This window comes from Oncorhynchus kisutch, linkage group LG19 (genome assembly GCF_002021735.2).
Source record: "Oncorhynchus kisutch isolate 150728-3 linkage group LG19, Okis_V2, whole genome shotgun sequence".
Taxonomy (NCBI): Eukaryota; Metazoa; Chordata; class Actinopteri; order Salmoniformes; family Salmonidae; genus Oncorhynchus; species Oncorhynchus kisutch.
The window spans coordinates 47,760,277-47,775,574 of record NC_034192.2 but is presented as its reverse complement, the minus strand read 5'-3'; the positions used below and the strand labels follow the sequence as shown (position 1 = coordinate 47,775,574).

At 41.2% G+C, this 15,298-nt stretch overlaps 1 protein-coding gene across 1 annotated transcript in view; it reads right to left on the bottom strand.

Annotated features, from left to right (window-relative positions):
• Positions 1–15,298, bottom strand: part of LOC109910176 (ecto-NOX disulfide-thiol exchanger 2-like) — a 92,004-nt gene that overhangs the window by 23,888 nt on the left and 52,818 nt on the right. Inside the window, exons 8-9 of the mRNA XM_020509312.2 lie at positions 12,126–12,182; positions 10,464–10,572 (exon numbers count right to left, since the gene is read on the bottom strand). Of these exons, the coding sequence (XP_020364901.2) occupies positions 10,464–10,572; positions 12,126–12,182 (166 nt within the window). The remainder of the gene's footprint in view (positions 1–10,463; positions 10,573–12,125; positions 12,183–15,298) is intronic.

Genomic DNA, 15,298 nt, shown 5'->3' with positions numbered 1-15,298 from the left:
ACACACCATGACGGACCCTCCACCGCCAAATCGAACCCGCTCCAGAGTACAGGCCTCGGTGTAACGCTCATTCCTTCGACTATGAACGTGAATCCGACCATCACCCCTGGTGAGACAAAACCGTGACTTGTCAGTGAAGAGCACTTTTTGCCAGTCCTGTCTGGTCCAGCAACGGTAGGTTTGTGCCCATAGGCGACGTTGTTGTCGGTGATGTCTGGTGAGTACCTGCCTTACAACAGACCTACAAGCCCTCAGTCCAGCCTCTCTCAGCCTATTGCGGACAGTCTGAGCACTGATGGAGGGATTGTGCAATCCTGATGTACAGTAACTCGGGCAGTTGTTGTTGCCATCCTGTACCTGTCCCGCAGGTGTGATGTTCGAATGTACCAATCCTGTACAGGTGTTGTTACACGTAGTCTGCCACTGTGAGGACGATCAGCTGTTCGACCTGTCTCCCTGTAGCGCTGTCTTAGGTGTCTCACAGTACGAACATTGCAATTCTTGCCCTGGCCACATCTGGAGTCCTCATGCCTCCTTGCAGCATGCCTACGGCATGTTCACACAGATGAGCAGGGACCCTGGGCATCTTTCTTTGGGTGTTCTTCAGAGTCAGTAGAAAGCCCTCTTTAGTGTCCTAAGTTTTTATAACTGTGACCTTAATTGCCTACCGTCTGTAAACTGTTAGTGTCTTAACGATCATTTCACAGGTGCATGTTCATTAATTGTTTATGGTTCATTGAACAAGCATGGGTAACCGTGTTTAAACCCTTTACAATGAAGATCTGTGAAGTTATTGGTATTTTTACGAATTATCTTTGAAAGACAGGGTCCTGAAAAAGGGACATTTATTTTTTTGCTGAGTTTATATCATTCACAAGTGGTAGGCTAATATTTTCACCCATCAGACTATTCTTAATTTAATGTTGTCTTTCATGTACTAAATAATATATGTATGAAATTAGTTTTGATTTTGAATTAACCATTATCAAGCCCCTGTCTCGGAACAGGGGCATGGGAAAAAAATACATAACATCTATGCACTTAAATAGCAAATGGAGGCCGCCAAGTAGGCTATACTCCTGTTGAAAGAGAAGCAAAAGTGTCATTAGTAAAACAAAGAAACCTCTACACTGATGCAAGCCTCTGAGGTTAGATAACTGTTCATGTTTGTGTCCAGCAGCTTAACCACAAGCCAAATATGTTAAATCAATAAGAAAATACCACAACAGAGAAAATTGTCACTTGGCACAGTGTTACAGGACATCTTCAGCTAAACAATCAGCTATGAATTGCACAGCAAAGGGCGTCTCTTTTTTATGGCCAATTCATTTTCTTTGATTTCACGTAAATAGCATCCGAGAATAGCCGACATTTCGCTACAGTTAACCTACAGCTAACCTATTGCTAACCTGCAGCTAACCTTCAGCCAGTGGCAACCCGTCAATTTTTAGCCACACATTTTTTGCAAAAAAATGATAAAATACAACTTTGGGCTTGCCTGTTTTGCATGTTATTTTGGCATGAATTAATTTATGTGTCACACATCAGTTTGCAAACAATGTAAAAAAAAAAAGTCATAGTCACATGCACCAAATACAACAGGTCTAAACCTTACAGTGAAATGCTTACTCAAAATATGAATAAGAATAAGAAACAAAAGTAACAAGTAATTAAAGAGCAGAAGTAAAATTACAATAGCAGACTATATACAGGGGGGTACCTGTACAGAGTCAATGTGCGGGGGCACCGGTTAGTCGATGTAATTGAGGTAATATGTACATGTAGGTAGAGTTACTAAAGTGACTATGCATAGATGATAACAACAGAGAGTAGCAGCAATGTAAAAGAGATGAGTGTGGGGAGCAATGCAAATAGTCTGGGTAGCCATTTTATTAGATGTTCAGGAGTCTTATGGCTTGGGGGTAGAAGCTGTTTAGAAGCCTCTTGGACCTAGACTTAGCACTCCGGTACCGCTTGCCGTGCGGTAGCAGAGAGAACAGTCTATGACTGGGTGATTGTAGCCTGACAATTCTTAGGGCCTTCCTCTGACATCATCTGCTATAGAGGTCCTGAATGGCAGGAAGCTTGGCCCCAGTGATGTACTGGGCCATATGCATTACTCTCTGTAGTGCCTTGCGGTTGGAGGCCGAGCAGTTGCCATACGAGGCAGTGATGTAACCAGGATGCTTTCGATGGTGCAGCTGTAGTACATTTTGAGGATCTGAGGACCCATGCCAAATTTTCAGTCTTCTGAGGGGGAATATGTTTTATCATGCCTCCCTCACGACTGTCTTGGTGTACTTGGACCATGTTAGATTGTTGGTGATGTGGACACCAAGGAACCTGAAGCTCTCAACAAGCTCCACTGCAGCCCCGTCGATGTTAATGGGGGCGTGCTCAGTCCTCTTTTTCCTCTAGTCCGCAATCATCTCCTTTGTCTTGATCACGTTGAGGGAAATTGGAGTGGGTCTAGGGTTTTTGGGATAATGGTGTTGATGTGAGCCATGACCAGCCTTTCAAAGCACTTCATGGCTACAGACGTGAGTGCTACGGGTCAGTAGTCATTTAGGCAGGTTACCTTAGTGTTCCTGGGCACAGGGACTATGGTGGTCTGCTTAAAACATTGTTGGTATTACAGACAGGGAGAGGTTGAAAATGTCAGTGAAGACACTTGCCAGTTGGTCAGCGCATGCTCACAGTACACATCCTGGTAATCTGTCTGGCCCTGTGGCCTTGTGAATATTGACCTGTTAAAAGGTCTTACTCTCATCGGCTGAGGATAGCGGAATCTTCCGGAACAACTGCTGCTCTCATGCATGTGTTGCTTGCCTCGAAGTGAGCATATAAGTAGTTTAGCTCGTCTGGTAGGATTGTGTCACTTGGCTGTGCTTGCCTTTGTAGTCTGTATTGGTTTGCAAGCCCTGCCACATCTGACAAGCGTCAGAACCGGTGTAGGACGATTCAATCTTAGTCCTGTATTGACGCATTGCCTGTTTGATGATTCGTCGGAGGGCATAGCAGGATTTCTTATAAGCTTCCGAGTCCTGCTCCTTGAAATCAGAAGCTCTAGCCTTTAGCTCAGTGGGATGCTGCCTGTAATCCATGGCTTCTGGTTGGGGTATGTACGTATGGTCACTGTGGGGACGACGTCATTGATGCACTTATTGATGAAGCCAATGACGGATGTGGTGTACTCCTTAATGCCATTGGAGAAATCCCGGAACATATTCCAGTCTGTGCCAGCAAAAGAGTCCTGTAGCTTTGCATCTGCTTCATCTCAAGTACTTTTTTATTGATCAAGTCACTGATGCTTCCTGATTTAATTTGAGCTTGTATGCAGGAATCAGGAGGATAGAATTATAGTCAGATTTGCCAAATGGAGAGCTTTGTATGCATCTCTGTGTGTGGAGTAAAGGTGATCCGGGGTTTTTTCCCTCTGGTTGCACATACAACATGCTTAGAGATTTGGTAAGACGGATTTAAGTTTCCCTACATTAAAGTCCCCGGCCACTAGGAGTGCCGCCTCTGGGTGAGTGTTTTCCTGTTTGCCAGCATCAGTCTGTGGTGGTTTGTAGACAGCTACAAAACATACAGATGAAAACCCTCTAGATAGATAGTGTGGTCTACAGCTTATCATGAGATACTCTACCTTAGGCGAGCAAAACCTTGAGACTTCCTTAAATATGGCGCACCAGCTGTTATTTCCAAAAATACATTGTCTGCCGCCCCTTGTCTTACCAGACGCCGCTGTTCTATCCTGCCGATACAGAGTATAACCAGCCAGCTGTATGTTGATAATGTCGTCGCTCGGCCACGACTCCGTGAAGCATAAGATATTATAGTTTTGAATGTCCCGTTGGTAGTTTAAGCTTCGGTGTAGGTCATTGATTTTATTTTCCAAAGATTGCACGTTTGCTATCAGAATGAAAGGCAGTGGGGGTTTATTCGATCGTCTATGAATTCTCAGAAGGCAGCCCGCCCTCTGGACCCTTTTTCTGTGCCTTCTCTTCACACAAATGAGGGGGATCTGGACCTGCTCCCGGGAAAGCAGTATGTCATTCACGTCGGGCTTGTCAGACTCATTAAAGGAAAAAAAGGATTCTGCCTGTTCGTGGTGAGTAATCCCAGTTCTGATGTCCAGAAGTTATTTTCGGTCATAACAGCAACATTATGTGCAAAAAGTTTAAAAAATAGGTTACAAACAACAAACAAACAAACAAAAAAACACAATTGGTTAGGAACACGTAAAACGTCAGCCTTCTATTCCAGCACCATCTTATATTTGAGTTAATAAAGCCGCATACAAACATGGTCTCTTTTTTGTTTTCTTAAGTAAGACAGCTCCAAAATGCAGGTGTTTCAGCCTAGCTCAGTGCTTTCTGTGATGGTGGGGCAAGCCAGCAGAAAACACAGAGCGTTGCTTGTGTTCTCTCATGGGGACAATACGTCACCTCAAAACATTCTCGCCCTTTGGGTTCTGCCATAGAGTTACATTAGAAGTGCCAATCTAAGAAGGCTCAAGGTCATTGGCCACAGATACAATGACGTCAAATCACGTTATATGTACAGGTCAAATCCTTTTTAATCCTTTTCATGTGAAGATAAATAATGAAGAGAAATTATAGATAAAACGAATCGGTGCTCATCGGCCATTGGACGTAAACATTACACAACAAGTTGGAAATCGCAAAATCAACAATGAGTGTTTTGGAAGGAATCAGTGACAGTGGCTTTGTGGTCCCAAATCTGGGATTAAGGGGCTATTTTCCAAGATTAAAATGATAAACATTCAACATTGGTCATGCGGTCAATGAAGCATAATTTGTGCTGTGCTCAAATCAGCTGTTAACTCGGAACTGCGAAAACTTGACTTCAGTGAGTTCAAGACATCTGGGAAGTCAGGAATAAACAAGCTCCGACTGGAAAAATACGTTTTGAACATTCATCCAACTCGGAATTGTAAATCTGGCCTCTTTTCTAGAGCTACGACCTGAAGATCAATGACGTCAGCATGATTCGACCTGTTTTTTTTCCCCGATTTCACAGTTGTTTTGAAAGCACCATAAATCCAGAGAATGCCAGACTTTGATGACAAAATTTGCCCACGCAGGAGCGCCGCACCACCTTCCTGTTCAAGTGAGCACAGCACAACAAGGTGAGTCCAAAGATGTATTGTATGCTGCTGCATAAATTATCTAATATGCCAGAGAGATATGTATGTAAATATGTACAACTAAGTGTATGTTGTCTGGTAAGATGTTAGTAGCGCATGTGCCTCACCCTAATAATTTGGTCTATTTACCCCTCTTAATTTCACCTACTGTTCTGACTTGGTGGTGCACATGTAGTCTTTAACCTGTTTTAGAGAAACGTAATCATATAATATTGTAAGAGGTTTCATTGTCTGTTTATATGCCCCCTTTATTTATTCTACAGTTCTCACTTGGTGTACAGGGAGAAAACTGTAAGAATGGCCCATTTTCTGAATTCTACTGCTGTACAATTCAAAAGTGCTTAACAAATAGTTACTGTTGACTACGTCCGTCCTAGCTCGCTCATTAATGTCTTATTCGAATTTACGGATTTGCCTCTTAGGCGCTTGTCGTCCCCTTATGCCATAGTTTGTACATCTCAATTGTCATTAGAAACCACATTTGTTTCAGCAGGTCAGCCATATCAGCTACAGTTGAAGTTGGAAATTTACATACACCTTAGCCAAATACATTGAACTCAGTTTTTCACAATTCCTGACATTTAATCTGAGTAAATATTCCCTGTTTTAGGTCAGTTAGGATCACCACTTTATTGTAAGAATGTGAAATGCCAGAATAATAGTAGAGAGAATCACTTGTTTCAGCTATTATTTATTTCATCACATTCCCAGTGGGTCAGATGTTTACATACACTCAATTAGTATTTGGTAGCATTGCCTTTAAATAGTTTAACTTGGGTCACAATAAGTTGGGTGAATTTTGGCCCATTCCTCCTGACAGAGCTGGTGTAACTGAGTCAGGTTTATAGGCCTTCTTGCTCGCACACACTTTTTCAGTTCTGCCCACAAATGTTCTATAGGAGTGAGGTCAAGGCTTTGTGATGGCCACTCCAATACCTTGACTTTGTTGTCCTTAAGCCATTTTGCCACAACTTTGGAAGTATGCTTGGGGTCATTGTCCATTTGGAAGACCCATTTGCGAGCAAGCTTTAACTTCCTGACCTGCAGCAAAGCACCCCCACAACATGAGGCTGTCACCCCCATGTTTCATGGTTGGGATGGTGTTCTTCGGCTTGCAAGCCTCGCCCTTTTTCCTCCAAACATAATGATGGTCATTATGGCCAAACAGTTCTATTTTTGTTTCATCAGACCAGAGGATATTTCTCCAAAAAGTACGATCTTTGTCCTCATGTGCAGTTGCAAACCGCAGTCTGGCTTTTTTTATGGCGGTTTTGGAGCAGTGGCTTCTTCCTTGCTGAGTGGCATTTCAAGTTATGTTGATATAGGACTCGTTTAACTGTGGATATAGATACTTTTGTACCAGTTTCCTCCAGATTTGCACTTTTCGCACCAAGGTACGTTCATCTCTAGGAGACAGAACGCGTCTCCTTCCTGAGTGGTATGACGGCTGTGTGGCCCCATGGTGTTTATACTTGGGTACTATTGTTTGTACAGATGAACGTGGTACTTTCAGGTGTTTGGAAAATGTTCTCAAGGATGAACCAGACTTGTGGAGGTCTCCAATTTATTGAGGTCTGAGGTCTTGGCTGATTTCTCTTGATTTTCCCATGATGTCAAGCAAAGAGGCACTGCGTTTGAAGGTAGGCCTTGAAATACATCTATAGGCACACCTCTACCTCACTCAAATCATGGAAATCAGCCTATAAGAAGCTTCTAAAGCCATGACATCATATTCTGGAATTTCCAAACTGTTTAAAGGCACAGTTAATTAGTGTATGTAAACTTCTTGGAATTGGCATACGATGAATTATAAGTGAAATAATCTGTCTGTAAACAATTGTTGGAAGAATGACTTGTGTCATGCACAAAGTAGATGTCCTAACCGAATTGCCAAAACTATAGTTTGTTAACAAGAAATTTGTGGAGTGGTTGAAAAACTAGTTTTAATGACTCCAACCTAAGTGCATGTAAACTTCTGACTTCAACTGTATGTTTTTTATAAAAGGCAGTAAATGAGGCTGAATGAACTGTTTCGCTGCTGATATCCAGGTGTAGCAGTGGTAATATGTTGGGACTGCTGTTAGGACAGCTTTATGTAGGCCCTAACAGTTTGTGGGCACCGTTTGTCACCGTTACCATGCAATTAATGTATTGTTTAGTGTTGTGGCTTTTCTGGCATGCATCCCACTTTTTTCCCCCCACCAAAATGTACATGCTAAAATGTACACTGCCTACAGCTAACCTACAACTAACCTATAGCTAACCTACAGCAAACATATAGCTAACTCTACCTGCTCTAGAGGGGGATAAAGCAGTTAAAGATGCAGACCTTTCTTTCTTCATGAATTCACTTAGGAGCCAACTTAGGAGCCAACAGTATCTCGGACCTGCCTGGTGTGTTCCTTGTTCTTCATGATGCTCTCTGCGCTTTTAACGGACCTCTGAGACTATCACAGTGCAGGTGCATTTATACGGAGACTTGATTACACACAGGTGGATTGTATTTATCATCATTAGTCATTTAGGTCAACATTGGTTCATTCAGAGATCCTCACTGAACTTCTGGAGAGAGTTTGCTGCACTGAAAGTAAAGGGGCTGAATATTTTGCACGCCCAATTTTTCAATTTTTTATTTGTTAAAAAGGTTTGAAATATCCAATAAATGTCGGTCCACTTCATGATTGTGTCCCACTTGTTGTTGATTCTTCACAAAAAAATACAGTTTTATATCTTTATGTTTGAAGCCTGAAATGTGGCAAAAGGTGGCAAAGTTCAAGGGGGCCGAATACTTTCGCAAGGCACTGTACCTGTCCAAAATATTTATCAGTAACATATCTTTTGCATTACCCAAACTCAGTAAATGTAATCTGTTACAGTTACTAGTTACCTGTCCAAAATATTTATCAGTAACATAACTTTTGCATTACCCAAACTCAGTAATCTGATAATATTAATTTACTTCTAGATTACTTTCCACTTAAGAGGCATTAGAAGAAGACAAAAATGTATGTTACCAATTGAACCACATCTATTGCAAGATAAATCAATGTTAAAGTTTACATAGCTGACCATATATGGATGTTAAATTTTACTTCATGGGTCGGTTATTTAGTCTTCTTGTAACCCATCCCTTTCTACTACATATAATAGTATGATGAAATTATATCTTTACATTGAAAACCAAAGTCTATCAGAATGCCATTCATTCCAATAAATGTTATACCCCTTGATCTTCAAGAATAGGACTTGGAAATATTGAAGTATAGATTAGACAAATTGTTTTACCTGAGCATAACCTCAAAACAAATTACTTATAAGCCAGCCCTACTCTGTGGTTTATGATTTTGTTGTCATGGAGTACTGATTGGGCTCACTGATTCGAGTTGAAAAATAAATGCTGCGCTAATGGAATGGCTGAAAATTGCTATTTACATGTGAAAAATGAATGCCATATGCTGCATTTGCTATAGGCCTATTGTTTAGCTTTTTGTTGGTGACACTGATATCTTGATAATATGCAGCTGTTTAAAGGGACAATCCACAGATGAAACCATAACAAAACAGCCTCCCCGACTGAGGGATGGAAGCGATGGACTGAGGGATGGAATCCGCACTGTGCAGTTGTTGCAAGAGCTCATTTTTCACTGGCTGTACACTGGTTTCAAAAACAATGATTGATAGGCAGCTTAAACATCTTGAATTCAAAAATTATTGGGTTCAAATAGACATTTAGATTTGTGAACAGCAATTCACAACAGCCACAATCCGTAAGACGCTAATAGCTAAATGAGAGAGCAGCAGTGTGATTCACCTCAATGAAGATATCAATAATAATTGATATCCGTACCGCTGTAGACTACACTGCTGTTATCCAAGCGTATATTCAAGCTGGATAATCTTTGGATGCCGACAGCAGTCGTACCTTTGGAAGACATTGCTTGGACTATAGACGACAAAAGCCTATTCCTGCTCTTTTCCCGTCATCCATCAAACTCATTTGGTGTGTCATCATATTGGTCTCTGACTTCTGGTCAGACTCGCTCAGGTGGAACAAACTTAAACTTGCGCATTTTTCAATGCTGATTTGAATGTCATTGAGAAAACAGGGAAGTGTCAAAGATTTTTTTTTTCCGCAAGCCTCCTTTCTGAATTTAAAAGTATTCCGAGAAGTAGTCATCTAGTTTTTCAAAAGTATCTGTAATCTGATTACAATATTACAGTTACCGTTTTTTTATAATCCCTTACATGTAACAGATTACATCTGTTACTCCCCAACCCTGAAGGTAGCCTAGCGGTTAAAAGTGTTGGGCCAGTATCCGAAAAGTGGCTGGTTTAAATCATCGAGCTGATTTGGTGAAACATTTGTTGAAGTGAGATTGAGCAAGGCACTTAACCCTAATTGCTCCAGTAAGTCGCTTTGGATAAGAGCTTCTGCTTAATGATTTAAATGTCAAATGAAGATATCCAGTCCTGGCAAGATATTAGGTAGTACAGCAAACTACCTGGTATACATGTGTGCAGAGACACACACATTGCCGTTTGGTATCATTGCTAAAAGGCTACCCCTTAACTCCTCTTCCTCATATCTCTGTAGCTTCCTGCTTTCATGAAGCCAAAGAAATCAAGAACCACTTGCCCCAAGAAAATACTGTAAAACCCAACAAGAAAGACAGATAAACAGAGCGAGAGAGAGACAAGGAGTGAGCACAATCTTTGTATCTCCTCGTTGGTAGGCACTAGGCAGCCAGAAGGCTGTGGTGATTAGAAACATTAGAGGTGCTGAAGGCCTCAGTCAACCAGCAAATTAAAATGTGTGAACCCGCCCAGAGAATAATTAGATGGGAGGAGGAGGAGAACATGGGCACCAAGCAGGGATCACCTTTTTAGGTAGCTTCGCTTTCTCTAGTAATGTTCTACGGAGTATAGACCCAGATACTAATTAGCAAGGCCACTCTCTCAGAGTGGACAGGGCTGGGGGACTTTTCTCCTCTATACTAATGTTAGGTTTATATAACGTTATAGTGATGTTGTAGCAATATTATAGTAATTTTATAGTGATGTTGTAGTAATGGTATAGTGATGTTGTAGTAATGGTATAGTGATGTTATAGTAATGTTATACTAATGTTATAAGCCTAGTAACGTTATAGTTATGTTAGGCGAATGTACCCACTAGCTGGGCCTCTCTCTCAGAGTGGACTGGACTGGGGTGATCTACTCCTCTATAGTTAGGTTAGCACAACATTGTTATAATGTTGAAGTAAGGTTATTGTAATTTTAGATGATCTTACCAACTAGCAAGGCCTCTCTCTCAGAGTAAACCGGACTAGAGGGAATCTTCTCTGGGGGCAGACTCTCCTTCTCCTGACTGCAGGAAACCACTTCTAATGCTGTCGCCTCCTACAGGACAAGAGGAGAAAACACTGTTAGACTGGTTGATGAACACACTACACACACACACACACACACACACACACACACACACACACACACACACACACACACACACACACACACACACACACACACACACACACACACACACACACACACACACACACACACACAGCCCTAGAAACATCATACAGGCAGTGGGAGAAGAGAGGAGGAGAGACAATGAAGGCAAAGAGGAAAGAGAAAATACAGAGGGAGCCAAATGGAGGGAGGAAAGAGAGAGAGAGAGAGAGAAAGCTGGCAGTGTTAGCGATGCTAATGATGAATCTGTTGTTTACTGTGGGCTTCTGACAGGCTGGAGGAGGGAGGGTCGGGAATGTGTAAAAAAAAAAAATACAAATAATTTAGATTTATCAGATTTAATATTGCAGAGAGATTGTGGCTTCCATCAATGTAATTATCTGCATAATTTCCAACCCCCAATTTTTTGTTGTTGTTGTTTTATTATTATTTTTATATTTATTTTTCACCTTTATTTAACTTAACCAGGTAGGCTAGTTGAAAACAGGTTCTCATTTACAACTGCGACCTGGCCAAGATAAAGCATAGCAGTGTGAACAGACAACACAGAGTTACACATGGAGTAAACAATTAACAAGTCAATAACACAGTAGAAAAAAAGAGTCTATATACATTGTGTGCAAAAGGCATGAGGAGGTAGGCGAATAATTACAATTTTGCAGATTAACACTGGAGTGATAAATGATCAGATGGTCATGTACAGGTAGAGATATTGGTGTGCAAAAGAGCAGAAAAGTAAATAAATATAAACAGTATGGGGATGAGGTAGGTACAATTGGGTGGGCTATTTACCGAGAGTTATAAATATATATTATTTTAAATATGTTTTTCTATTTTCCCCTAACGCTGCCACCCCTCCCCTAATTGAAGAAAACTAATGGACAACAATGCCAGGTGTGTGTGTGTGTGTGTGTGTGTGTGCGTGTGTGTGCGCGTGTGTGCGTGTGTGTGTGTGTGTGTGTGTGTGTGTGTGTGTGTGTGTGTGTGTGTGTGTGTGTGTGTGTGTGTGTGTGTGTGTGTGTGTGTGTGTGTGTGTGTGTGTGTAACCCAGTTGTGTCGGGTTGATTAATCCTGCAACAAATAAAGTCCTCCTGCACTGGATTGGTATGTAATGATCTGTCATGTCACTGGAAGAGGAGAGAGAAACAGATGGAGGAAGAGAGAAACAGAGAGAGGAAGAGAGAAACAGAGAGAGGAAGAGAGAAACAGAGAGAGGAAGAGAGAAACAGAGAGAGGAAGAGAGAAACAGAGAGAAGAACAGAGAAACAAAGTGGAAGAGAAAAACAGAGTGGGTAACAGAGAAACAGAGAGAGTGAGGAACAGAGAAACAGAGAGGAAGAAACAAAGAGATTCACAGAGAAAATAGAAAACTAGAGAGACAGGGAGAAAAAAAGAGAGATAAGGAGAGAGTATGGAAACAGAGGGAAAGGGAGAGGGGGAGAGAGGGTTGGAGAGGATCACATCTCTTTTCCACTTACACTGACTTGATCAGCACTCTCCTCGCTCCCTCTGTCATCTCGCGGTGATGTCTCCAGCTAGAGTCAATCATAAAAATGAGAAAAGCCGTCACTGACAATCATGTCACACACCCATGCAAACAGACAGACACACTCACACAAACGTACAGACACACTTTCTCCTCTGGCAAGACCACTATATAACACCGTGAAGGAGAGGTCAACATCACATTTACAAGCCCTGAATAGTTTGAGTGGGTATGTTGTAAGGTGCAATCAGATATAGAATCAGGTCAGATCAAGCAGAGACATATAGTACATATTAATCTGTGTTCTTTCCATGAGTAAGAACCAAACATAATTGGATGTCAAAATGTCCTCTGTTCATAACTGGTATTCACACAGTGCGTGGTGTGTATCTCCATTTTCTATTAAAATGGTTGACATCCTGATTCAGTGGTCCGAGATGAAGCCTGATTCAGTGGTCTTAGATCAAATCAAATCAAAGTTGATTTGTCACGTGCGCCGATTACAACAGGTAGACCTGTTAGTGAAATGCTTACTTACAGGCTCTAACCAACAGTGCAAAAAAGGTATTAGATAAAGCCTGATTCAATGGTCCTAGATCATGCCTGTTTCAGTGGTCCTAGATAAAGCCTGATTCTATGGTTCTAGATAGAGCCTGATTCGGTGGTCCTAGATGAAGCCTGTTTCACTGGTCCTAGATGAAGCCTGATTCAGTGGTCCTAGATAGAGCCTGTTTCACTGGTCCAAGCTGAAGCCTGTTTCAGTGGTCCTAGATGAAGGGACACTGAGAGAATAAAATGTGTTCCTCTGGTGATGAGATTGTCTGTTAATAGAATGACCTGCTCTAGAACAGTACTTCCCAACCACGGGTCCTAGAAGACTCATGAGACCATAGGCTTCCTGGTAAAATGCACATGAGAGGGTACTTCAGGGGTACTCCGGGCAGATCAAAATTCAGTTGTTGGTACAGTAACCGAAAAATATTTAATACATAATGCTTGGTGAGAGATTGGACAGTGAATGGGGCTCTGAGGTTAACTGATGATGGCATGCAGAAATCTGCCGAACATGGCAAGTTGGCAGCACACACAATCATTCCACAATGGCCAGAAATCTAGCAACACTTTCCTCAAATTGATTTCTCTATCTTCTGTTGATGAGTCTCCAGGGATCCATCTCTGTGAGTACACATGCTTTAATTGCCATATTAACCATGGATCACTGGAAGGGGTTCATCTCTGCGTGTATACATGCTTTAATTACAATATTACCATGGATCACTGGAAGGGGATCATCTCTGTGTGTATACATTGTCATGACGTTGCCCGCTTTGGGTACAGCGAGTACCATCCCCCTCTCTCTGTCTCCTACAATTAGGCTGCTGTGGTCAGAGAGGTCGTAAATTCCTGGAGGAGATGATCTCCTCATGGCCACAGTATAGAGACAGAGTGAATTTTCATAGAGAAGAAAGGAATTTCTTCCACCTCACAGAACTTGAGGTCCGAACAACAATTTATGTTCCGGAGAAGGTATAAAAGATCCAGCTACGAACTGGTCCGTTTGGTGCAATTTCGTGGGGCTCATGGGAGACGGTACGGCCACATTACCATAACGCTGTTTATATAATAGCCTCAGATATGAGGTTTACATTTAATTGTTGTATGAGATGAATGAGTGAGGATGATACTGTTTGTAAAATTGTGTAATGTGATTTTGGACTTTTTAATGAAAGAAACTACAATTCCCTTTTAACTAAATCAGAGGACCGCCCATGAGCATGGGCATCCTGGGACAGGCCCTTTTCTGCAATTCCGAATAAAACCCCACCTTGAGAATTTCTCAACAGACCATGTTTCTCTCAATCACGAGAGGACAAAGGTTGCAGACCAGCATACCTCGATAACAAGAGGGCCAAGGTTTGAGACGATTGCTGAATCTTTTTACCATCCCACGTGGTTAAACTCTTAGACTGTCAATACCGACAGAATAAGAACAAGTCTTTGATATTAATTACTAGTCTGCAGCTAGGAATTCGGTATCATTGAACGCGAAGAATGACAACCGCCGAAACATCTATAACGAAATGAATGAATGTCACTCTGAACTATCCATTCTAACTACGACAGAGAGAGAGAGAGAGAGAGAGAGAGAGAGAGAGAGAGAGAGAGGACGGAAACTCTCCAACAGAAACAAACTTTTCAGCAGAGATCCCGACGACACACTGAGCATAAATATATATATATTGATTGCAATTGTTCCCGAATGAGTGAGCGTTCATGTGCAAATGATTGGCATTTCAATTGTTATAATTATCAACTGTGTGTTGTCTTATCTCAGTCGACCCCCACTTCCCTTTTGTACAACAAGCCACCATGCCGGTTTAGCCCACTAGGGAAACTCTGTTATCATTTCCTTGTAACTATCAACTGTTTGTTTATGCATTTCTGTGAATTACTTAGTTAGTAAATAAATTATTTAAGACAATTGATGTATGGATGACTCATAGTGAAGACTGGGTTCATGCAGATAACCAACAATTTACGACGTTTGGAATGAGACTAACGTGAGTTAAAGTAAATAATTAATTAATTTAGAAGACTAATTGATCAGATATGAAAATATCTGAAAAGGTTTATTAGCTATTAACTTTGTAATCTGAATATTTTCCTTGGTGCCCCGACTTCGTAGTTAATTACAGTTACATGATTAATCAGTTCAATCGCGTAATAATAATTACAGAGAATCTTTGATAAAAACTAAGTCTTCAGTTAATGATAGTAAAGACACGACAACATGCTTTAATTACCATATTACCCATGGATCACTGGAAGGGGTTCATTTCTATGTGTATACATGTTTTAATTACCATATTAACCATGAATCACTGGAAGGGGTTCATCTCTACATGTATACATGTTTTAATTACCATAATACCATGAATCACTGGAAGGGGTTCATCTCTACATGCATACGTGTTTTAATTACCATAATTACCATGAATCACTGGAAGGGGTTCATCTCTATGTGTATACGTGTTTTAATTACCATATTCACCATGAATCACTGGAAGGGGACACATTTCAGTGCCTAGCGGCATTCTAATGTACAGCGTCATTATTAAACCAGATATTGACAACCATGTGACTTTCTTTGATATGAAATAACAT